Raw genomic sequence first — 25,600 nt, forward strand, 5'->3', positions numbered from 1 at the left:
TTAAATTTTTCAATTAATCAAATCTAAGAACTTCTTTCAATATCCAATACCAACCATACGAACTTTTAATTTTATCGAACAATCCTTAAATTTTGTCCAATATTCAATGTGGCATTAATTAAATTTTAAATATTTATATATAATTTAGAGTTTACATTGAACAATTAAAAGCTTAAAAATGACATTATATATTAAGTCGAAATTTAAAAATCGTATTATATAAATTAAAAATTTAGAAATTATGTTGTATTTCGGAACAAAATCATCATTTGTGTTATTATCCAATCATTTCTCTAATATGTGAGAAAGTGTTATTAGAACTGAACCGGAATGAACCGATAAGCTATCGGGACCGAACCGGATATAATCGGCCTGGGGTATCATCTTCTTCCGTTTAGCCGGGACGGGACTTCCAGCCTTCCACAGAGAGAGAGAGAGAGAGGGAGAGGGAGAGAGAAGAGTACAGAGAGGGAAATGGAAGTAGCCATCACCAACAATCCTCCTCTTCTGGGTTCAAATCATAAGGTTAACCTCGTCGAAACCAGACCTCTTCTTTTTATGTTCTTCTGTTTCTGTTTCGGTTGCCAGCATTGAACTGTTCTTTCCGATGTGAATGTGCTCTGTTCCGCTTTAATTGTCTCCTTTCGTAGATTCTTCTTTTCCTTCGACTGGTCTTGTGTGTAACTGCACTTCTTTCTCCGTCAATACCTTGCGCAGAGCTTTTTCTTTGTTGTTTTCTTGAGGGGGAGAGGGAGATAACATCACATATGAGCACGAGACAGCCACGGAAGTTGCATTTTGATCATGGGCAATTGCCGAATTTTCGCGTTCTATTGAAGGTGCTTCTCTGTTGTGAGTTTTGTGCTTTGATGATGTTGACAATGTTAAGTTGTAAAGAGACAAAGTTCTTGTCTCTCTATATGCGAATGCAGGAGACCGAAACCGCGAGGCATCCCTTGTGCCATTCTCTTTATTTGGCCTAACTGATTCTGTTCTTAACGAGCTTCGACGGTGAAAGGGAAAATCTTATGTGGTGTAAGTCAACAATAGCTAAAGTTGAAAAACAATTAAAGACTTTGTCACCCTCTAGAAAGAGAAAATGTAACATGGGATGGGGAATAAAGAGGTTGTGTTAGAATGGCCTGCTTCTGGAATATCAAATTGTCTTTCTGTGCAAGTCTCAGAAGATTGTTGTTTAGTTCATTTGGTCTGGAGTTTTGTTAATCTTAATGTTTCATCACTTCCTTTTGAAGTCGGAATTTTGTTGCAATTGTGTCAGATAATAAATGTGAAGCAAGCCGTGAACGTTTCCATCCCAAGTGTGTCTTCGAAAGTTGCTCGTCTCTCCCTTCAAAGGAGATACTTCCCTCAAGAATTCGGCGGAAGGTACTTTTGCTCTTTGTCTTGTAACTACATAAGCTAAGATAATCATGAACTCGTAAGTTTGTACCACTGCTCGGGCGGGCAGTGCCATATAATAATATCTCCCTCCATTATTAATGATTCTTGCCTTGGACAATGTCGTTTCTGATTTACCATAGTTATTCTTCAGATTTTAATCGTTAGCTGGTCTTTTCTTATTGTCGATCTACATTTTCAGGTTGTGTGTTCATAAGATGTTGGAGGCTTTACGTTTTGATCGATTTGCTTTAACATGCCCTATGCTTCTGTAGGAATGGGTTGAACCAATTTTATGTTGCGGGCCTCTATTACCAAGAGTTTACCATCCCTTATGGAATTTTATTGAGAATTTGTTTTGTCATTTTTCAGGAGGAATAATAAAGGTTTTGGAGCTATTTTTTCTGCAGCACCAGGTTCTTTTTGGTTCATATACCACTCTTAACTTTCTGGTAATCATGTTTGTGGCTTCTTACACCTTATATAATTTTGAATTAGGCATCGAAAATGTTGAGGCTGCTCCTCATTTTGAAGACGTTTCAGTTACCAACACAACTAGCAGCAGTGATAGAGAACTGAAGGTGAGAAGCATTATGATATTTTGCTGCATCTAAGAAATTCTTTCAATATGTAGTGTCTCAAGATCTTGATATGGGTGCATGTCAAACCTGTTATATAAGTAATAATTAAAGAATGAGGGAATTGTGCCAAAGGCAAATGGCCTTTGTATTTCCTAGAGCTTCCCTGTGGATAAGACAAATTTAATACATTTTTTGCTCTTTCGGCACTTCAGTACTCAACTTTCTGGCATGATGATATTTGTATTTCTTTGTCTAGATAAGGGTAGAGGTATCTGGTGCCAAAACTCAAGTGATTTTCAATGACGTGTTTGACAAGTTGGTTGCTGCTGCCCAGCCAATTCCAGGGTTTCGCAGAGAAAAGGGAGGTAAAATCACCTAGTAGAGAATGTCTAATAGAGTAGTTCTTGCTGTCTTGATATCATGAGAAAGGACATTGTGTTCATGGCATTGGACAGCTATGGAATATGATGTTTTGAACCATGGTTTCTACTATTTTCACGGTCAAAATAGTCGACCATATGGCTTTATCTCATTTTATATTAGCCAACTTTGTGAAGCTTTCACTCGTGCAGATGAAATGTTCCTTCTTTCCTAAATTATTCTCCCTCTTTCTCCTCATCAATTTGTTGCAGAAGGAAGCCTCCCTGCAGCATGTTGAAATTGCATTTTGAACTGAAAGCAAGAAAATTTTTGACTGTGCTATCAATTTAAGTGCCAAATAATGACTCATTGAAGCACTGTGTATGCAAGAATATGATTTGCTGCGTGGTGAATCCACTTCTCTGCTCACTCTATAAATATGATTGTGTTTATTGTTACTATCATTTTGACCAAGTTAACCATTTTTTCCTTTGATCTTCTTCTGACATCGTCGGTGACATTTGCAAATTGCCAGGGAAAACACCGAATGTAAGTTTCTGAATCCTCTTATCATGCTGCAGATACTTTATTGGCGTGGCTTCTTGGCTCTATAAATAGAAAATTTAGACCAAGGATGAGCTTTTATACTTAAACAATGGGCAGATAGCAAATGAAAAGTAAATAATTCGTTGGTAAAAATTAAAGTGTGCAAGTGGAATGCTAAGCATAATATCCCTCAAAATTTATTCAGCCATATGTGGGACTTCAATTTAGATGGAATCTTTGACGCAGTGTTCTCTTGCTAATTAACCTTCTGTGAGAATTTTTCTTTGTCATTCTCCCATATTTAATCATGTGAGATTCAACAAAACAGGGACTGTTGAAATATGTTATACAATCTTTATTTAGGGGAACAGCTTATAATGATGCTATGGTGCTCATTCCTCCCCTCTTCTTTTAATGGAGGTGTTCCAGCTAAGAATTCGCTGTTTGCTGGGTCCATCTGTTTGTTCTCTGTCTTGGATATATCCTTTCTCAAGCGCATGATGACTGAATTCGAATCTTCCTTTGTTTAATATATATATGCTTGGTTTGACACTTGAGGTTGCTCGCAATTTTTTCCCCTCCTACCTGCGGAGCATTTGAGGATGTTGTGTTGATGCATAACCTTCTTTTATGGCATGCTGGTAATGCTAATATCTGTGGCTGTTGTCTTAGCGCAGATACCCAGAGACATTTTGCTAGAAATCCTTGGACCTTCTAAAGTTTACAAGCAAGTGATCAAGAATGTCATTAACTCCACCGTTGCCGAGTATGTTCAGAAGGTAGATGCCTAACTCGTTGTCATAGATGCACTCTCGTATTAGTTTCTGACGTCTCTCGCCTCCTCCATATATGCATTTGTGTTTGTGATCTGTGACCTTAGTGAAGCTGAGAATTCCTTCTCATTTAACATAATTTTAAACTTCCTACCTAGTACACGATGCTTCATTTGCAAGACATGTCCAAATGGAAAAACAGTCCAATCTATTCCTCATGAACATCAAAGAGACTATCTTATACTGTTACGTCCCCAAATTCACTTAGTTTGCCCTGCGCACTTCTTTTCCAGGACCTTGATTTCCGAGTTTTCTCAATCTAGGCCAGCCTGTACACACTGTTAGTGAGGCAGAAATTCTCCACCTCTTCTAGGGATCGGAAATGCTAATTATAATAGTTCGAGTAGATGTTATCGAATGACACGTGTCATATAATTCCAACGATAGACAGAGACGATCGCACAAGTAGGATTCTAGAGGTGGCTTCATGATTTCAATAGGTGGTTCTCACCGTGCAACATTTTGCCCTGTACCCAGGGTTCAACAGGTCGCTCCTAGGGCATAGCTTTGTCTAGCGTGACACTTCGTTCTCACTTTGCACAAACGTCAGTCCCTTTTTGATGCACCCATGATGTCATTCGGCCACATATCTGGTATTCAATATCACGCACTATAAATATATGTAAACATGACCGATCTAGTTTACGTATAGAACATATGATTTATTCACAACACTAGAGTGGGTAAATGACTTACATATACATCAAATTTAGGCCAAGGTTCGAACCTAACCTTCTTTTCAACCTCGGTGAAATCATCTTCTGTTCTTTCTAGTCATGGTCTTTCTCTCGCATCACACTCTTCTTTCTCATTCAGCCAAGAAACCACAATCAAGAGTTGGACATTAGATAGAGCAAGGTGGTGACTCAGTCATCAACACATGCACAACCCAAAATGAAGATTCTTCCATGCATTCCCATGATACACGGATATTTGCCGCCACTTCTGTTTCCTCTGTTTCACCAAATGGGAGAACAAGGACAGATATAATTTCTTACTGCACTTAAGTGAGGGTGTTATTTTTCTTACTGCACACTTGGGAGATAAGGTCAAATTCGTAGGGAGGTTTGTACTCTATAGATAATCCTTTCCTTCCAGTTGCATTTAGAGAAGAGTCGACAAAACAGTGAGGGGAGCAGCATTTAACCCTCATCACTCACTGTTGCTTGCGCAAGAGAGTATCACATAAACAAACAACATTTCCTTCCTTTGGAGGATCCATTTCTCACGTGTCGCAGCTTTGCATGGGAAACTTTTATGACAATCTTCTTATTTCCTTTTCCTTTTGCAGAACGGCTTAAAAGTTGGGAAAGATTTGACGGTTGAGCAGAGTTTTGAGGACCTAGAAGACAGTTTTGAACCAGGTGAAACCTTCAGTTTCAGTGCTGTCGTGCAACTGCTGGAATGAAACGAACCGGACAGGGTCTTGATTATGATGCTCTCAGCATTCTTAGGAAAATCAAGAAGATTTTACATTGATGGCCTCCATGTGAACGAGGAGGGGATGGATCGAAGTTCTTCGTATGCACAGCTGAGTGGGCTCGTGAATTTTTTGCACTTTTTCGAATGAGCAGTCGAGTATAGAAATAGCACCCAAAGATGTCATTTGAGCGGTGACGTGGAATGTCGCCGGGAGGGTTGAGAATTGCTACTTGTCGGCAAGATGTGGATTCTCTTCGCAATCCATAGGCTTCAAGAGGGGACACATGCCGTCATCATAAATAGGACCAGTTTTACAAAATGTCCATGGTACAGTTCTCACACCAAATTCACAGACGTTGGTGCATTGATAAAGCTGCTAGCCCGAATCCCCCCCTGTTATTCTCTTCCATCGAAAATCGATTTTTGCCCCCGTCCCAGATGCAATTTTTAGCGTCAATATAGCCTTCTTGAATCGTTTGATGCGTACTTGCTCTGGTTAGCGTGCTATAACTATTCAAAGACCATACTTTTAAGTCAAAACTTTTTTAGTCTCCTTGACAAACGCTGAGCGTCAGTGAAGTGCTTCATCTTATAGGAATTAATTACCCCAAAGTTAATAGTAAAATATGGCTATGCGCTTCGCAATGACACGGTGCAATGGACGCACCTGGTAAATCAACCTCAAATCACTGCAATCACAACCATGCTCAAGTATAGTAATTATCCTATCAGTCGATAACTTCTGTCGTGAGAGAGTGATTTGTGATTTGCTTTCACAGTAGTAACGTTACATATTAGCACATAACTCACCTTCAAGGTAGCTCTACTACTTTATGTTTCGGTAATTTTTCACGAAATTCATAAATTGATAAGCGGCCATTTTTGGCGACCGCAATTTTTTTTTTCTTATCGTGGGTAGATTTCGAACAAAATTTAATCGTAGTCGTAGATGAAAATAAAGATTCTAACTGACATTTTTCTATGTGACATTCCATTTTGTTTCGTATGGTATTGTATGGTTGGTAGATTTTTCGTTGGTACGGCAGGTAATTTGATATAAAGGCTCCCCCACTTCGGCAAAGCTCTTTCAAAGAACGCTCATCTTTCTCAACCCCGTTTCAAATTCGCTCGCGCGTCCTGTGCCGAACTGAACTTCTTGTGATGACTGCACTTGCGAGTCGTCGTCGTCATCCTCGCCACCATCGCCATTCATCCCAATGCATCATCGTCATGCTCTCAAAGCCTCCAAGAAGCCGTCGTCTTCACGGCCTCACCAGTTGGCGAATACCCTCCTCGTCGCCTCCGTCGCCAAGACCCTCTCGCAGTCCGGGACCCGCAATCTCGGCCCGGACACCGTCCCGGTCACTGACTCTCTTCTCCGCCAGATCCTCTCCCACAGATCCCTCCACCCATCGAGAAAGCTCGAGTTCTTCACGTGGTCTCGCTCTCTCGCGCATTTCGGCAAACACTCGGCGAGCATGTACTCCCACCTGTTCTGGGTCATGTGCCGAGCCCACCAGCTCGAGGAGGTCCCTCTCCTGCTCCGCCTGATGAAGGAGGACGGCGTTGTCGCTGATTCTTGGACCTTCAAGCTCCTCCTCGATGCGTTCATCCGGTCGGGCAAGTTCGACGCCGCGCTCGAGATTCTCGATCACATGGAAGAGCTCGGCATGAGGCTGAATTCCCATATGTATACTTCGGTGCTCGCCGCGCTCGTAAGGAAGGGCCAGGTGGGTCTGGCGCTGTCGATTTTCTATAAGCTCTTGGACAGTTCAAATGGCGAGGTTTCGCTCCCAAGCGCGGTCGCGTACAATGAGGTGCTCGTCGCTCTTAGGAAGGCGGACATGAGAGCCGAGTTCAGGGAGTTGTTTGACAAATTGAGAGGGAAGGATGGGTTTGAGTTGGATGCTTGGGGTTATAACATTTGCATTCACGCGTTCGGCTGTTGGGGCGATTTGCCGTCTTGTCTGCGCCTTTTCGAAGAGATGAAGGCAAAGAGTTTGGGTTCATTCGGGCCCGATTTGTGCACCTATAATAGCTTGATCCAGTCGCTCTGCTTGGCCGGCAAGGTCAGAGACGCGCTGATTGTGTGGGGGGAAATGAAAGGGTCTGGCCACGACCCTGATGCCTTTACGTATAGAATTCTCATTCAAGGCTGCTCGAAATCATACCTTATTGATGATGCCGCCAGAATTTTCGATGAAATGCAGTACAATGGATTTCGACCGGATGTGATTGCTTATAATTCTCTCCTAGATGGACTTCTTAAGGCAAAGAGAGTGAACGAGGCGTGCCAACTTTTCGATAAGATGGTTCAGGAAGGAATAAGGGCCACATGCTGGACATACAACATCCTCATTGACGGGCTATTCAAGAATGGAAGGGCCGAGGGAGCGTATACGATATTCTGCGACTTGAAGAAAAAGGGTCAGTTTGTGGACGGCATTACTTATAGCATTGTCACGGTGCAGCTCTGTAAGGAAGGTCAACTCGAGGAAGCTCTTAAACTGGTGCAAGAAATGGAAGTCAGAGGTTTTGTCGTGGACCTGGTCACGATAACTTCCCTCTTGATTGGATTTCACAAGCACGGTTGGTGGGATGGGATGGAGATGCTCATGAAGCACATTAGGGACGGAAATCTGGTCCCAAGCGTTCTCAAGTGGCAAGCCGACATGGAGACTGCGATGGAGCGTTATAAGAGCAAAAGAAAGGATTACACTCCAATGTTCCCATCTAAAGGTGGCTTCCATGAAATTATGAGTCTGGTGGGTTCTCCTACTGTCTCGGAAGAGCCCGTGACTGGAGATGATGAGGCTTTGTGTATCGATTCTGATCAGTGGTCATCGTCCCCATACATGGATCGGTTGGCTAGTCAAGTGAATGCCGGGGATTATACTCCTCAGCTGTTTTCGCTTTCAAAAGGGCCACGTGTTCAAGGCCAAGGGACCAGCACGTTAGATACCGACATGGTCAATACCTTCTTATCGATCTTTCTAGCGAAGGGAAAGTTGAGCTTGGCCTGCAAGTTGTTTGAGATGTTCACCGATATGGGCATCGACCCAACGAGCTACACGTACAACTCCCTGATGAGCTCCTTTGTCAAGAAAGGCTATTTCGACGAGGCATTGGGCGTGCTCAACGAGATGGGTGAGCGGGTGTGCCCCACAGACATCGTGACATACAACCTGATCATTCAGGGGCTCGGCAAGATGGGGAAAGCGGACCTAGCAAGTGCGGTCCTGGACAAGCTAATGAAGCACGGGGGTTACCTAGACGTAGTAATGTACAACACGCTGATTAACGCCTTGGGGAAAGCTGGTAGGATCGACGAAGCATGCAAGCTTTTCGAGCAGATGAGGACAAGTGGGATTTGCCCCGACGTCGTGACGTTTAACACGCTAATTGAAGTGCACAGCAAGGCAGGGCGTTTGAAGGACGCATACAAGTTCCTGAAAATGATGCTCGATGCCGGGGTCTCCCCTAACCATGTGACCGACACGACTTTGGATTTTCTCGGGAGGGAGATCGAAAAACTAAGGTATCAGAAGGCTTCAATGGTGCGCGTGGACACAGATGATTCTGTTTCTGGTTAATGCAGAAACTTTCTTGGGGATGTCTGTTCGCAGGTAATTGAATTATCTTCCTGATCTTTCTCATGACAATGGAGCGATTGCGTAATGTTTCTAGCATTGTTTAAATTTAGTGTTAGATGTTGATAGTGACGACGATTAATTTAGTGTTTACATTGTGTGAATTTGACTCTGATATAAGAATCTAGAGGTAAATTGTACTTCTAGTGTGACAGTGATGATTGTCTAAAGGGTTATTTCATTATATGATCAATTTTCCGGATCACGATTGATCATACATTTGAATATGCTGAAGTTTGTTTTTGTAAGGAGTTACGTTTCACAGTTTGTACACCCTTTTAGAGTCCATGGGATTTTGTGCTTTCTATATATTCAGTTCCAATGAAAAACTTAACCACTGGTATCAACAAGTTGATTGATAGAACTTTAAAGCGAGAATTATGCACAGATGTAGATAAAAAAGATGAATAAAAGTGAAATCACGAGAGCTGCAGGTTTCAAAAAAGGAAAAAAAAAGAACAAGAAGTGAAAAATCACTATTGGTTCAACAGGCTAGCCACGTTGGATAGTACAATGAGTAGAATGTCTAGTTCTGAGCCAACTAAATTCAATAACAATGCAAATTTTCTTCAACTGAAGCCTCCTCCGGATCTTCGCCTGGAAAACTCTCCTTATCGATCACAAATTTTCTCCGATTTTGTGACACAAAACTCAGTTCTGCAAATGAGAAGGGAAACTTAATTTTGTTTGTAAAACGACAGAGAAAAGCAGAGGATGAAAGAACGTGCTCAAAGATCACATACTTGAGGTAATGTCAGTCATAGAGAGGCGATTTAAACTTAGGATCTTGCAGGGTTTTATGAGAGAAGGAAGGTCTCGGGTACTTGAGATAGCAGTGAGGCATCCCAGCAGCAGCCATCTTGATGGAGATGGAGTTCGGTGGTGTGCGTATTACGTGTGCACTGCGCAACGGAAGTTCTTGACATTAGCGACCATAAGATTTTGTTGGTCAAAGAGACCGAAAAAGTTTGACTTTTGCTTGCCATAATATATATTAACTTTTAAGCCTCATTTTTTTTAACTCAACTGAGGAAAAGAAAAAAAATCACCCAATTATAAATAATTATGAAATCTTAATATTTTCATATTGTTAGCACTTTGACCGCGAGATCTTTTTGAGTGTTAAAACTCTAGGCCACTACAGTCACAATAATCCAATTTTAGGATTAATTGGAGTTAATAGAAACATATGAAACCTTTTCTTCGGGGGTGCTATTACGGGTCCTCTTGCTTTGTTGTGGGCCTCCAAATGCAACCTTTCTTAGCAGAACTATTCATGGCAGGATACTATTCGGTGGGCTATGAGGCACATTGGTGGTCGGTCTTGGTTCACTGTATTGCTAGATTCTCTCTTGGAGCGCTATGTCACATTATTTAGACTGAGAGGAACCATATTTGTCTCAGGAACCAACCCTTTTACCTACCGGCGATCCTCAAGCACTTTCTAAAGGTTGTAAGAGACAAAGGACTTACTTTTACTCGGATAGAAGGCATCCCCTGCAACAGGCGAGTGCAAAGGAATTGGGGTATATCACCCACTATTTGTTATGACACCGCCTCTCCCTAGCTGTTGGTTTTCTTCTGGTCTATTTGTTCTTTCTTGCTTTGATGCCTGGGCGGGCCTGTTTCAGCCGCTTTTGTCCCCTTGGGTGCGGAACATGTATAGAGCCACTCTGCCTTTTATTTTCTTTTATGTTTGGCCGCTGTTTGGCCCTTCTAGCTTAGTATGCTTGGCTCCCATGTATTTTGCTATGCCGCTACACCTTTGCATCCTTTAGGACACACCTTCGTGTCATATGGGGTACAAGGTTTTTGTGTTCGGCTTCTTCACTATATTTAGTGCTTTTGAAAAGTTCAGTACATACTTACTTTTACCACAAAAAAAAAAAATAGAAACATATGAAATCGTATTTTTTACATCATATCTTCAATATGTTTTGTTATGAAGTTATGGAAAATCTAAATTCATGATTTGGGATTTGATTGAAACTATGGTAAAATGAAACTAAAGATGGCATTATTTTAGTCAACTTATTTATTATTCGATTTTTAAAATGAACAAGGAAATTTGGAAAATTTAATATAACTAAAAACTAAAGAAAAAGATATCTCTACTTTGGTGGGTGTTTTTAACTTGAATTAGGACATGTTCGAACAACGAATCTTTCCACATTCACAGTTTGGGTTGGAAACACGTTTATCGGATAAATACTTATATCAAAATAATAAGTGATTGTTGGATCATGCACTTGTGTTAACAAAAAAAGATTGGCAACAAAATTTGAATTTTAAAATTCAATTTTTACCAAATAAAAAGTTGATTTTGAAGATTGCTAAATCGGTGATAAAATAGATATGGAACTGAATCATCTAATCTCACATGCTCGATTATTTTTGTTGATTAAAGAACCAAGTGTTGTTGAGATCTCTCCAAGATTTGAGTGCATTCCGACCAATAACAAATGAGTACGAGCCATTTTTACACAAATACATATGTCAAACAAAACGAATTTAATCGAATTGTCCAATTGGTATGTTTCAAAATGAATAGATATGCAACAAACCATTTTCCCAATGTTTCACGTAGAAAGTGGCAGGGAAATTTATAGTACTATATACATATTTTGCGTGTGGCGTAATGGAAATTTTAGCATATGAACTAATATTAGATGCCATTGGTTAGGGATTTATGGTAGGTTTTCTTAGACAAGTACTACTCTTATAAGGAAAAATTAAAGAGTTGATGTTATCGTTTTGAATTATTTATGTCCAATTAGAATGTCTTAGAATTTGATTTAACGAGCATAACGCATGGCTCGTTTGGGATGATTTGGCCCACCCATAACCCCTTCTATTGGCCATGATGTCACCTTGTATCTTTGCGGCATGTGTCGACCACCATAAGCGTAAATCCAAAAACGGTTAACTAGGACACACCTCTTCATGTTTGAAAACGGTTAATTCGGACACATCTCTTCCTATTAAAAAATGATTAATTCAAACACACCTCTTCATGTTCAAAAATGATTAATCGGACATACTCTTCATATCCAAAGAACTATAAATTTGGACACATCTCTTCGGAGGTTGTAAGAGCCCCTAATACTTAAATAATTAAAAAATTCAAAATTAGAACTAATAAAAAATAACCGCAAACAGTCACACTATTTGGCAAGGACATTCAGTTAATCTATTATTTTAATTTCAAAATAAAACAAATAAATGTTGATTAGTGCCAATTTTGAACCGCGAAAGCGTGCAAAGTGTTAAGTACGCCAAAATCGCACAATTATTCGCGCACACCCAAATGCAGTCCTGGACAAGCTAATGAAGCATGGGGTTACTTAGATGTGTAATGTACAACACAGTGATTAACAACTTGGGGAAAGCTGGCAGGAACGACGAAGCATGCAATCTTTTCTCTCAAATGAGGACGAGTGGGATATGCCGCGACATTTAACACGCTCATTGAAGTGCACAGCAAGGCGAGGCGAGGCGTCTGAAGGATGAATATAGACGAATATAAGTTCTTAAAAATGACGCTCAATATTGGGGTCTCCCCCGACCATGTGACCGACACGACTTTGGATTATCTCGGGAGGGAGATCGAAAAACTAAGGCGCACATGGCAACACTTCTACTCAACTTATGGCCAAAAGGTTGGTAATTTTATTACTTCGATGACAACATTGAAGAAGCTTCTGAGTCATTACACAGGAGATTATACCTGTCACCATATTACGTTGTGCTTTCTATGTATTTTTCTATGTATTTAGTGAACGTCTTTCAATTAAAGTAATTGAACTACTAGTGTGCTTTCTATGTATCCAGTGAACACCTTTCAATGAAAGTATCTAACTCTACTAGTATCAAGAAGTTGATCGATAGATCTTCAAAGCGAGAATTATGCCCAGATGGAGATCAAACAGAATGGTTCAACAGGCTAGCCCCGATGGATAATACAAGGAGTAGAATGTCTACCGAGCCAACTAAATTGAATAACAAAGCAAATTTTCTCTAACAGACGCCTCCTCTAGTTCTGAGCTTCAGCCTCTTTGGTCTCAATCAATCTGACGAAATTACGAACAATCGTCTTGCCTTCGTTGGTTATGATGCTTTCTGGATGAAATTGGACACCCTGAAATGCCCGAGTCAGCACGATATGGTTTTCGCAATTGTAGGCATCACCGGACATGTCAACATACTAATATGGAATAAACCGACACGGCACTACCAAACGAAAAGAGAAATGTCCAAAAATATACATGACACGGACAAATAACATCACCACCTCATTGCACACGGACTAGACAACAGATGTAGTCACAACAATCCGGAAAGCAAAATGTCTAAGTCTTTGATGAGATGTTGTGGTCAAAAAACCAAAATCTCTGTTTACATTAACCACGAATTGAGTGCAGAGACGTACTTGTGAAGCCTCCTCAGTGCAATGAACAAGATTTGGGTGCCACAAAAAAGCACAAGACTCGCCAGAAAAATGTCAAAGTGTGCGTGTAGATTGTAAAGTAGGACATCTAATAATCCCGTCAAGCGTGCACGCATGCAGAGAAAGGATAAATCATTCACAAACATATGCCAAAAATCCACCCATACTGAAAAGATTGCACTACTTATTAATAGTTTCTCCCACATCGCGGTTGTTAATGTGAAGGTGGGGCCAAATGAGCGTGAATTAAGAGAACATCATCTAAGTTCTGGAAGAAATCGCAAATCTTTTTAATGAATAGAGATGAGTAGACACCTGTAGATGCTTGTAAGTTTTGTGACGAGCGGCCATAATCAGTCCATCTTCGGTCCATGCTGTGACCTCCAGAACTTCACCAGGAAAACTCTCCTTATCGATCACTAGGCTGTGGTATCTACCAGCAGTGAAAGGGCTGCAAAAGACAAAAGGAAGCTGTTTTACACACTGATACATGAATAATGCACTGTGCTTTATGTCAAGTAACTGGTAATAAAATGAAGATTTGTGTACAATATCAGTTTGGAACACTAACAAGGAAGTGATCCTGCTACAAAAGGACATCAATAGCGCTGATTCTAGCTATACACAGTTGTATTTGCCCAACAAATATCCATCTCAGAGCTTGACAAAAGAAATAAGTCCCACCTATACTTGTGGAATAAAAATACTAGAAAAGGAATGCAGACATACTTTGATAATCCAGAAAATAAGCCATCTTCTCCCTTCTCGTCATAATACACAAGGGAACTTTTTCCATGCATCACACCGTAAGGAGAACGCACAATCTTCCCTGATGCACCACATGCTACAGTGTAAATGCTTCACATCGACAATGAATAGAACATAAAGTTCAGATGCCACCTAGAACCATTTTCTCCATCATAAGAAAGTAGAGGCCAGTACAATGGTGACAAAACACTGAATTCTGTGCAGAGAAAGCATAAAGCAGGATAATAATTTGTTTAATTTTATGGGAGATTTGACTTGAGCCAGGTAACTCAAGATCCTGCACACATAATAGTTTGTGCCACTAAAAGTTGCTTTTAGGGGCTTCGAAAATGTGCTTTCCTGCACAAAATCAGAATTTATCTATATCAAGTATTTCTTGGTCCCCTGAAACAAGCAATTATAAAAAAAAAAGATCCAATAGATCTGCCATAAGCATATGCTTTTGTTCAAAAAGACACACCTCCAAAGGCCTCCCCAATGCATTGTAGACCCATGCATACTCCAAAGAGTGGAACCATGGGCCCCAGTTCAAGAACAGTCTGCAAAGAGATTCCAGAATCCTGGGGTGTACCTACAACAATAATGCTACAGCATAGGTACGATATTCTTTTGACTTTCCTTCAAGAAATAGCCAATCAAATGGTATCACATCATAGAAGCTCTAACCTGGTCCTGGGGATATAAGCACTCCTCTTGGCTTTTTGCTACAATACGCGGAAGCTATCAGTTAGAAGAGTGCTCCTTTCAAGTGAGGCACACAAATTGAGCTAGCACATATCAAGTGGCGAATGACCGGAAAGGTCTGTCTTGCATAAAAAGTGGTGCGCTATTGTATCTTAACGAAAATGAAAGAAGAGGAAATTTCTTACCTTTTCAATTCCTCCACAGTCAATTCATCATTCCGGTAAACCTCAAACTTACAACCCAGCTCTCCCAAATACTGAAAATTGACACTATAAGGTCACAAGGATTGCCGTACATTTGCATAACAAGTATGCACCTGCACAGCTCACAGACTCTGCAATTGCATAAATGACCTCCCAAACACACCTAAGTGCTTGTGTGCAGATGGACTCTGCGCTATATATATATGAGGCTGATGCTTCTGTCGTATTAGGTCTCGTACAGTGCTTTTTTTGCTCAGGATGGACCTCGTATTTCATCAAAATCACCTTACAAGTGGAAAAGCTTCCGAATTTCTACTTTAACATGTTAAACATTTCAGTGAAGCATCCTTTTCAATCCAATCAAAAATGATGCCATGATTGACCGTGCAAAAGGTGGATGTGAGTTTCAGGGAAGTCTTAGAGAATGGACTACCATATGCATATGCCATACTAGCATTAGTTCAATACTGACAAGAACCACGTTTATGCAGATTCCATGTAGCAACTGCAATAAACTCCAGGTTTTGCCATTTTGAATCTCTTCAACTAAACCACATAATAAGTGAAATAAACCATCCAGAATCTAAATGTCACCCAAGAGTGACTGAAGTGGTCAAGAGTCAAGACTCGATATAAAAATACAGAGCAAAAAAGCATACTACGTAAGATTGAGTCCTAGAGAAGGCAAATCCCTTAGGGCCCAGCCTCAGTGGCCTCTTCTTTTGTAATTACCCAATTCAGATGGGAGAGGAGGCATATTCACAACTTGATGAGAGAAATCGGGGTGCTATCAGAAGGCCTGGAAACCCTACCTCACACAAGCACGCGAGCGCGCGTGTACACACATGCATCCAGTTTCACCACCTAGGCTCCTTCAAATGAAGCTACATCCCAATCTCACAATGAAAAAGAAAATACAAAAAAAAAAAAAAAAAGCAAAAAACTTTCCTCCAAAATGTTGGATGTGAATAAAAAACAAGGCAATTGACGTCAAAGGAGGCAACCAACTAATGTTTATCGCTTTCTCTGTTCAAGCAAAACCAGAGAACAACAAAATTACCTGGCAAAGGTTGTAAGTGAAACTGTCATAATTGTCAATGACAATGATTGGTTCATCACTCTTTCTAATGGACACAGGAGACCTGGAATTCAACTTAGAATTAGATAAAGATCTGGCCTTTGCAACAAATTTTCTTTTATTTTGTCCCACAAAACTCAGCTCTGCAAATGAAAAGAAAAACTTAGCTTCGTTCATAAAATCACAGAGAAAAGCAGAGGATGAAAGAATGTGCTCAAAGATTACATACTTGAGGTGTGGCCAATCACAAAGAGGCTATTTAAGCGAGGATCTTGCAGGGTTTTATGAGAGAAGGAAGGCCTTGGGTACTTGAGAGAGCAGCGAGGCATCCCAGCAGCAGCCATCTTGATGGAGATGGAGTTCAGTGGAGAGAGTATTATGTGTGCACTGCACAGTAGAGAAAGCCTGTATAGCTCTAAACGAGATCGAGAAGCAAATGCTATTGACATCAAATCACTCCATTTTTATTACACATACAAGGAAAAACCTTAAAGGACAAATCTCAGCTTTGATTTTGTGCTAATATAGTTCTTTTGTTTATCACATTTCCTTATATGGTTCTTACATACAAGGAAAGACCTTAAAGAATAAATGTCTTCTCTGATTATGTGCTAATATGGTTCTTTCTTATAACACTGCCTCATATGGTTCTTCATTTTAAAGGAAAATAACACAAAACAAGTCAGCATTGTTCTCATCCAACATTCATTCCTCATTATCTTTATTCTAAATAAATTTAAAAGTGGAATAAGATCACACTGGGATATGATAAGTAAATCCATCTTGACTAAACCAGATATCCATGTTACAAGAGGCAACACTGGCACCAAATAGATCATCCAATAAGATAATTAAATCCAACAAACCAACCATACGAGGAAGTAAAATGAAAACAATAAGCCTCGTATTACAACTAACATCACGAAAAGACAACCCGAAATTGGAAAACTAAAATGACAACTTGAATAATATTATCTGAACTGTTTTTCCTTCAGTTGCTGCTCCATGTCATCCAAAACTGAGCTAATGTCTGGAACATAGCCTCTTCTTCTCCTCTGTCCATCTTATTTATTGAGCACGCAAAACATCAGGTTTTATTGATGAGTTGTTGCCCCCAGTACAATCGTTGGTTTTCCTTTACAATGCTAATGCATCCTTATAGAAGCGCCTTTCTCACTTCCAATAATGCCCTCAACTTCTCATCTTGGCTACCAACCCCATCGACCCAGCGACCATGCGCATGAACATTGGACAGAAGCGTATGAACTGAAAAATCTTCTCGTTATAGGCTAATAGTCATTTGGCAATTTCGATTGCCATTTTGGTTAGCCATATTGTTCGCAAGCACTAAGAAAAGTTACCCATGTAAGTCCATCATGTTGAAATGGCATCTGATTGACGAAGTTCTCGGCTATCAAGACGTTCTGTACGACTCAAAAGATCCAATAAGCAAGTATAGTTAGTAAAACCATAGACCTTTTTCGTAGAATTGAGGAAAAAAATGATGACCACTCTTCTCTGATCCAAGACGGCTACAAAAAGTACAAGCATTTACCAGAAACCATCTTATCAAACAATTGCAAACGCTTCCTCAGCTTTCCGAAGCTGATCAGCCCCAATCATGACTGAAGTTCAAGATGTCTCTTCTCTGCATTTATTCCCATTGAAAATATTCTTTGCACCAAGAATGCCGCCACACTCGGCATACATAACGATAAATACAGTGCTTATGAACAGGCGGGATTAATACCCAAGAACTTCAACAAGACCATGTACCCAATTTCCAAGTTCCGAGATGTCCACATTAGCAAGAGAACCGACAAGGCAAGAACGAGTGAAATGCATTAACCTTATCCCCATTCTGAACCAACCCGGAAATGAATGCTGCCATAGAGACAGCCAAGGAGCAGGGCAGGGCCGGCGATCACATTCCCCGTCCCCGGGGAAAAAGCTTCCACGAATCCAACCCACGGCGCGCCCGTGCACTGCCTCACGGGTGCTCCACACAACAAAAACCTCTCTTTTATCATAACATGAAATGGGAATCCTTCGGCTCGAATAATCCCCTCGAATGCATGCAAACCGCAACAAAAGAATTGATTTTTTTATGCATGCACTGAAGAAATTAAAGCAACAAATTCAGCTTCCAAACACATCAAACAACCGACCACGAAATACTCACAAAGCATGTCACAGAGAGAGAGAGAGAGAGAGAGAGAGAGAGGCGACCTGTGGCACGACCGGGAGCGAGGGAGGTGACGCGGAGCGCGACTGAGATGGGTTGCCGAGGAGTGGCCGGCGACGGAGGCGTGGAGGGGGGATGGTGGCTGAGGAAGGGTCGTGGGTGGCTGCTGAGACTGAGGGCGACGGGGGGCTTTCTCATTTGAGGTGATCACTGCAGCTCGAGTTGATCGATGGGTTTTCGATTTAATTGAGAATCCAATGTGATTGGTGAGATCAACTACACATGTCCAATTTTTTAAAAATTGTTAAAAAGGAAAATAACTCAATTTGACTCGTAAAAATTAAAGAAAAGGCAGTGGAAATTGACTCCGGTTATTTCGCGAAAATATAACGTTTTCAAAAATATTTTTTGAATTTTTAATAAAATTAAAATCTTATAAGAATTTATCGTTTTTCTTTTTTTTTTTCCTTCTAGTCTTGGCTGGTCGCGGGGCCCTCGCCGCGGGCCCCAGCTACGGCTACAGCCAGTGACCTATCGCAAGCGAGGCTCGTCGACCTCAAGTGAGCCTAAGATAATCGGGATTGGGCGAGTCTAGAGCTTGCTAGCCCACGTCATGACCAATCGCCGGGCTATCGGCCGTTGCCAAGGTTCACAGCCGATGAAGAAAGAAGGAGGGAGGAGCCGTGGATGGAGGAAGGAGGAAGAAGGAGAAAAGGAAAAAAGAAGAAAATAAAAAAGAAAAAGAATAAAAGAAGTTAAGAAGTAAACAAAATTGTACGTAAAGAAAATGGATGTAAAGAAATTGAGGAAAGAAAGAAGAGAGAAAATATTTTTCTCTTCTCAAAGAGGAAAATATTTTTCCCACTTTTAAAGAGATTTTTTCCTTGGATGAAAATGTTTTTCTAAACTAACTTATTTTTCATAAACCAATCATTATAAAATAAAATAAAAACGTTTTCTTATTGCGTTTTGTAGAAATAATCAGAGCCTACCCAAAATTTTCCTTTCGCAACCTCACTGAATTGGACTTTTGGCAAACTTACTAAACTTGATTACAACGAGAAATGATGAATAAGCAAAACTTGACAATCATATGGTAAATTCACTTTACAATTTGTTAATTAGTTTTATTAATTTATTGTGATTTTTGTCGTAAAAGTTAAAATCACCCACTTGACTAATGCGGTTGTCCAACCTTCGCATGAAATTTCCTCACGTATATATATTTCTCGAATGACTTATGTTTATTACGCTTGCTTCTTTACTCTTGCACATTCAGCTACTATGAAAAAGGGCTATGATGTCACTTGGAAACATATTACTCAAAAGTGACAATAACTAGCGAAAAAAAAAAATTATGTATCACTTGCAGAAAGATCAACTATGAAAGTATTCAGAATGAATTTGCCAATAATGAAATATTTCTCAGCAATAATTTTTTTGATCGAAGAGTAACAATTTCAAGGAAAAATTTCAAAAAATGGCCCCAAGTGCCATCATTTTCTTAAATAAAGGTATGAAGTGAACTTTATTTCAAATAAGAGTCTGAAGTAATTATAGTTGTTTTAAATAAAGGCCTGGCCTTCCCGGCCGGCCAAATTTTCCAACCAATTGTGGGTATTTTCATAAAACCATAAATTTAATCTAAATTTTTATTAAATTAAATTAAAACAAAAAAAAATACAAAAAAAAAAAAAAAAAAACACAGGGGGGAGGTTTTTGACCTCCCCGCCTATGGTCGCCGCCCCACCGGGGTTGCCTACCCCTAGCCCTCATTCCTGGTCGACAGGGTCGCCGGCCCCAGGAGGCGGGGCGGAGGCCACAAGCGAGAGGTCAAAAGCCTCCCCCTGTGTTCTTCCTTTCTTTCTTTTTTCTTTTTTATTTTTAAATTTTTTGTTGTTTTTTAAAATTTCTTTTAAAAAAAACACGCAAAAAAAAAAAAAAATTTAGTAAATGACCAAAATGTCTCTAGCTAAAATAACTCATGCCCTTTTTTGAGAGCGATATAGTCACTTTAGGCCTTTAGTTAAAACAATGCGCATTTCAAGCCCTCTTTTGACACAATTAGGGTACTTTAAGCTTTTATTTGAAATAAGATTCACTCCATGCCTTTATTTGAGAAAATGAGAGCACTTTGGGTTCTTTTTTGAAATTTTTTCTAATGTCAAGCGATGAAATAATAATTTTTAGTCCTTACCAAAAATAATAATAATAATAATAATTTTTAGGAATTTTTTTTCAAATAATATTTTTCTGCTTAATAAATAGAGTAAAATGAAAAATATATTTTTTTTGCTCGAAAGATGAGATTAAATTATATACATGCGATCTAGCCACGCTCAAAAGACTCGGAGTTGGGACGAGAGCGAGAGAGAAGCAAATCGCTGCCCAATATACGCGGCGGCAGAGACGAAATTAGGGTTTCTCTTACCGCAGAATTCGCCATGGTACCGCCGCCTCCCTTCTCTTTCCCTTCCGGATTCGCCTGCTGAGTTGCGGACTGCGGATCGATTGTCTATTTCATCACTTGCATGCAATGCTTTGATTCGTGTTTTGCAACTTTTTCTCCTTCGCGTGTTTTGATTGGGCGTGCGATGATTCGTCTGTGTGTCGCTTCGCTATGACACTCTGATTGTGGAAAACCGATCTATCTGGAAGTTGTTGGCGATTGATCGACTCAAAGTTGCCTGCCTATAGCTTTAGTTCATGGAATCGTAGGGAGTCTGCGTCCGATGGTAGCAAATTCCTGTCGCTGATTCGATTAGTTTGGAGCTTGTGTTGATTGAGGTCTGGAGAATTTTGGAGTGTTGAGTGGCGGTGTCGCAATGCGAATCTTTTAGTAAGATATAGGTCTGCGTAGTGTGTGCTGGGTGTTGTGTGGTCCGCGTTAGAGGCGCTGCTGTTTTATGATGTAATGTTCTTTATGGTTTCTTGGGTTCTCTAATTTTATGTTTGCTTCTGTTCTAGGTTCTTCTCCAGCCAGACCCCTTTTTGAATGAACTCACTAGCATGTACGAGAGAAGTACAGAACAGGGCTCCGTTTGGGTTACTCTCAAACGATGTATGAAGTATTTTTGTTTAGTCGGATGATTCCACATTTTTGTTTGTCAATTGTTCTTGCGATGATGCTACGTTGCGTGGAATTTAACTGCAAGAACTGTTGTGCTCTCTAGCTTCCTTGAAGTCTAAGGTTCAAAGGAATAAGATGAAAACTGCTGGTGACTCGATTGAGTATAGATGCCTCATCCGTGCAACTGATGGCAAGAAGACCATTTCTACCTCGGTATGCTCTCTCTCTCTCTCAGAGATATGGGGGTGTTCATGTGTACATGTGTATGCGATTTGGTCCTCGCTATAATTGTTTCCTTGGTGCAATCTGTAATTTCAACCTAATTGAATCTCTAGCATTTCTCTGGGTCAGAAAAAATGGGCTGCATGGTGCTTGGAATGTTCGCTACATATATCTATACAGACATTACATAGACAAACACACGTCTGGGCCTGCTCCATGTTGACCACTTGGTTGAGACCTTCATAATAAATAACTTACATTGGATTGGGTTGTGCTGGATGACTTTTCTAGGCATGTAATGTGGTTTCAAGCCTTTGTCCTGAGATACAAATGGTTTGTCTCTGTCAATGTGATTCCTCAGAAGGAGCAAATATTATTTAGTTTGTTCTATGTTGTATACTTCTTTTCAGATCACCAGATCTGGTTCTCAAGTTCCTATAAAATATTAGGAATTCCCCTGTATTGGACAGAAACACCACACGAGACAGCAAAACTATTTCAAGATTTCAATGCATTGAGGTAATAGAAAATCCTTTGACTAATTAAATTAATCCTCACGAAAAATTATGTTGTGAGGATTTGCAAATTTCAGATAAAATAGGAGCAAAATTCTGTCCGTGGATCATATCATAAACATAATAACGAGTATTGAGATCAGGAAATGCTTGATGGTTTACAATGATCTCTTGGAAGAGCACTCTCAATTTCCATTCGTCAACTCTTTTTTTGGGAGTCGAAAACCAGTATCTCTTCAGTTCCATGCAATTCTGGATGACATTTTTGGGTCTATAATAGTTCGTGTCGCCTTATCCTTATTTTTAGTGAAGAGTTGATGACTAATTTTGCCATTATTCTTGCTATTGTAATGAATAAATAGGTAGGAGCTAAAGATCATCAGCGCTTTCAAGCTTCTTATGCCACGATTCTCAAGGCACACATGACTGCTCTAAAGAAGAGGGAGAGGAAAGACAAGAAAAAAGCTGCTGAAGGAGCGGTGTCGAAGAAGTCACGCCAAGTGTCGTGAAAGCCAATTTTTCAGCAAGGCACTTAGGACTGCTCCCAAAAAAAAGGGAGAGGAAGGACAAGACAAAAGCTGCAGAAGTAGAAGAAGATGCCACAAGGGGTCGCAGAAGCCAATTTGTTACTAAGTTTTGTCAATACGAGTACATTATCCATTGATATTCAAATGCTTATAGTCTCTGGAGATTTTTTCGACCGGGCGGCCTCTGATTACTATATTTCAGTAGCTAGAGTTTGTGAACATCTCATCTTCCGAGTGACCGCTTACAGTCTTTTTTATGCATCTTTCTTCGAGTCAGGAGAGTGTACATTACTCTCTTTGATTGCTGCTTTGACGTTTTATGATCAATTTCATCTCTTGAAGTAGGCTTTCTTGTTTGTTTCTCTTCTCGCTACAATAATTGTTGCGAAGGCCTTTCTTGCGCGCCCGCGGTTGTGGCAATTCAGTTCGGGTTGGAGCCCCAACTTCACTTGTCAACCCCTATGTTAAAGAGTAAAAAAAGGATAGAATGGTCTTTATGGATTTGTGAGTCTTGTGAGTTTACCTTAGCATGTATAAGTATGTCGTTCTTCTCATCAAATAAATGAATTGAGTACTCTTTACATGGTATCAGAGCCAAATTAGCCTCTAAACCCTAGAACTAATCTCCATCAACGTCGACCACCAAATCACCACCAAAACCAGCGTCGGTCAAGCACCTCTAGGCCAAGCAACCCAAAACCCGATGTCACCTAGGCTTGGCGACTCCCTTTCGATGGTCGCCTGCCAAGATCCGAGTCACCCAAGCCGGGCGACTCAAAACCCGACGTCGCCCAAGCCTAGCGACTCCCTTCCGGTGGTCGCCTAACCTCACCAAGGCTCGGCGACTCCCTTCTAGTGGTCGTGTGACTCAATCCAGGGTCAGCAACTCATTTTTTGGCCGCTTCTGACTTTGCTAGTTGAGGTACGATTATTTTTTGGGTGGTCGCACAACCAGTACTCATCCGATCTGCCGCTTGAGGTGCAAACGAAGGCACAACAGCTAATGTAAGTGCTTTGTAAATGCTTTGCACCTCTCTAAATGCTTTTGTACAAATTATTGTGAAGTGAATGGGTATTCTGGAGTTTGACGTGGTTTCCGATATGCGTGAGGAGGGCATAGTACTATTGTGAATGGTGATTGGCTGATTGTGTGTGGTGATATGTGGATCAATTGAGAAAGGCGGGGTATTGTTGTGTGTGGCGACCGGTACGCTGATTTTATCAAATCTACGTAGGTCATTTTGAGGCATATGGTTTGATTCAACTGGTGTGGGTTTAGTTGGTGATAAGTGGTGTAGTGATAATTTGTGGAGTTTTGTTCCTAGTTTAGTGGAAGTATCTTATTATGGCCGAAATCATATCTGCATCCTCTAGTCGTTTGATAGAGGAGAAATTAGCCGAGGTCACCAATTTCCAGCAATGGAAGAGATTTGGGATGGTAATATTGATTGGAAGAGAGCAAAATCACCATCCGACGAGTGAACGAACCGCTGGCGATACTAAATGGGATACCATAGATGCCAGAATTCTTGGACAAATGTGGAATTCTATGGAATCTCATGTGGCTGCCTTGGTTACACATGTCATTACGGTTAAGGATTTGTGGGATTATTTGAATGTCCTTACTCTGGAGAAAATAATCTATCAAGGATCTATGAAGTTTCTCGGGATTTCTTCGGAGGCGACGTAAAGGGTTGGCCTCTTACTCAATTCTTTACCGATTTTAAACAGATGCATGAGGAGCTTAATCATCTCTTGCCAATTACATCTGATGTTAAGACGATGCGGGAGCAGCGAGAACAATTGGCGATTATGGGATTTTTGGGAGCACTCGGACTAGAGTTTGATGCGGTTCGTTCACAGATTCTTGGTGGAAACACTGTGGCTTCACTAACAGAGACCTTTTCTTGAGTCTTAAGGGTTTCACGTGACTCATCTAAAGATATATCCTCCATAGGTGATAGCTTTGCCTTGGCGGTCCAAGGGAACCGAGATAGTGGTCGAGGTCGTGGTGGTGGTCGAAGTGGTCGTGGCTTTAGTAGTGGTGGTAGTGGCCGTGGGTTTGGTAGAGGCCAACCACGGTCATATAGTGGTACGTCCGGTGACAACGGGAATAATACTGGACTTGCACGGACATGTCATTATTGCGGTATGCCTGGATATAATCGGCGTTTCTGCTACAAACTTCATAGAAGGCCATCTCATTCGGCTACAACAAATGTAGCTAATGCGGTTGAGTCTCGTATTCCTTCTCAATCCTCCGAAAGAGGAACATTGATCATAATGTCAGAAGAGGAACTTGCTAGGTACAATCAGGCCCAGATTTCTCGGCCAGTTTCCTCCTCCATGCCTACTTTTGTTTAGATAGGTAATGCAACAGCATGTCTCTCATCCGCCTCTCGCACCTGGGACATTGATTCGGGTGCTACCGATCATATGACCGGGTCTTCGTGTATATTTTCTACCTTTTATGAGTTTGTGTCCAATGTTATATTAGCCGATGGCTCTCTATCCACAAAAAAAGGGATAGGCACAGTTCCCTTGACATCCTCCATATCTTTGTCTTCCGTCATGTACCTCCCAAATTTTCCGTTTAATCTTATGTCCGTCGGTCATCTTACTAAAGAATATAATTGTTCTGTAACCTTCTATCCCGATTCATGTGTTTTTCAGGATTTGAAGACAAAGAAGACGATTGGTAGAGGACATATGTTGAGGGGGGCTATATGTATTTGACGATACTACTAGTATCGCTTGTTCAAAGATTTCTCCACATCAAATTCATTGTCGCTTGGGTCATCCCTCTTTGGGAAATTTGAAGAAGTTAGATTCTCATTTTCATTCTTTATCTCATATTGAGTGTGAGTCATGTCGGTTTGGGAAATTGCACCGTATTAGTTATAGTCCAAGAGTCAATAAACGGGCCTCTCGGCCATTTGCTTTAATTCATTCTGATGTTTGGGGTCCATGTCCTACTACTTCTAAGTTGGGTTTCAAGTACTTCGTTACTTTTGTAGATGACTATTCAAGAGCCACCTAGCTATATCTAATGAAATGTCGTTATAAGTTATTCTCTATTTTTTGTGCATTTGTTAACGAAGTACATACTCA

General features: G+C 40.6%; 4 protein-coding genes and 1 long non-coding RNA gene across 8 annotated transcripts; 4 read left to right on the forward strand and 1 right to left on the reverse strand.

The window, feature by feature from the left end:
• The first annotated feature begins 251 nt into the window (after positions 1-251).
• LOC125316755 lies at positions 252-24,159 on the forward strand. Its single transcript, XR_007199838.1, has 3 exons — positions 252-271; positions 12,124-12,129; positions 23,969-24,159. It is a non-coding gene; the product is annotated as an uncharacterized LOC125316755 (long non-coding RNA).
• On the forward strand, positions 357-5,523 carry LOC115739187 (trigger factor). Its single transcript, XM_030672186.2, has 8 exons — positions 357-525; positions 1,280-1,386; positions 1,771-1,814; positions 1,897-1,979; positions 2,236-2,344; positions 2,875-2,888; positions 3,563-3,664; positions 5,010-5,523. Exons 1-8 carry the CDS (start codon positions 475-477, stop codon positions 5,124-5,126), a joined length of 627 nt encoding a protein of 208 aa, XP_030528046.1. The 5' UTR covers positions 357-474; the 3' UTR covers positions 5,127-5,523.
• LOC115739171 (pentatricopeptide repeat-containing protein At4g01570) lies at positions 5,839-9,045 on the forward strand. Its single transcript, XM_030672147.2, has one exon. It carries the CDS (start codon positions 6,358-6,360, stop codon positions 8,731-8,733), a length of 2,376 nt encoding a protein of 791 aa, XP_030528007.1. The 5' UTR covers positions 5,839-6,357; the 3' UTR covers positions 8,734-9,045.
• On the reverse strand, positions 9,269-18,364 carry LOC115739182 (anthranilate synthase beta subunit 2, chloroplastic-like). 4 transcript variants are annotated; one of them, XM_030672180.2, is made up of 10 exons: positions 18,200-18,364; positions 16,200-16,375; positions 15,953-16,113; positions 14,875-14,945; positions 14,672-14,709; positions 14,466-14,576; positions 13,967-14,066; positions 13,553-13,688; positions 12,819-12,928; positions 9,269-9,370 (listed from the first exon to the last, which is right to left on the reverse strand). In XM_030672180.2, the coding sequence occupies exons 2-9, from the start codon at positions 16,312-16,314 to the stop codon at positions 12,824-12,826; spliced, it is 837 nt and encodes a 278-aa protein (XP_030528040.1). In that variant the 5' UTR covers positions 16,315-16,375; positions 18,200-18,364; the 3' UTR covers positions 9,269-9,370; positions 12,819-12,823. The 4 variants fall into 4 exon arrangements, with proteins under 4 accessions (XP_030528040.1, XP_048141977.1, XP_030528041.1 ...); XM_048286020.1 differs by having other exon boundaries at positions 9,272-9,331; positions 12,777-12,928; positions 18,200-18,363; XM_030672181.2 differs by lacking the exon at positions 9,269-9,370 and having other exon boundaries at positions 12,657-12,928; positions 16,200-16,357.
• Positions 20,463-22,823, forward strand: LOC115739189 (signal recognition particle 14 kDa protein). Its single transcript, XM_030672188.2, has 4 exons — positions 20,463-20,602; positions 21,123-21,216; positions 21,329-21,438; positions 22,325-22,823. Exons 1-4 carry the CDS (start codon positions 20,600-20,602, stop codon positions 22,469-22,471), a joined length of 354 nt encoding a protein of 117 aa, XP_030528048.1. The 5' UTR covers positions 20,463-20,599; the 3' UTR covers positions 22,472-22,823.
• Positions 24,160-25,600: the final 1,441 nt, after the last annotated feature.

The sequence above is a fragment of the Rhodamnia argentea genome, chromosome 10 (genome assembly GCF_020921035.1).
Source record: "Rhodamnia argentea isolate NSW1041297 chromosome 10, ASM2092103v1, whole genome shotgun sequence".
In the NCBI taxonomy this organism is placed as follows: Eukaryota; Viridiplantae; Streptophyta; class Magnoliopsida; order Myrtales; family Myrtaceae; genus Rhodamnia; species Rhodamnia argentea.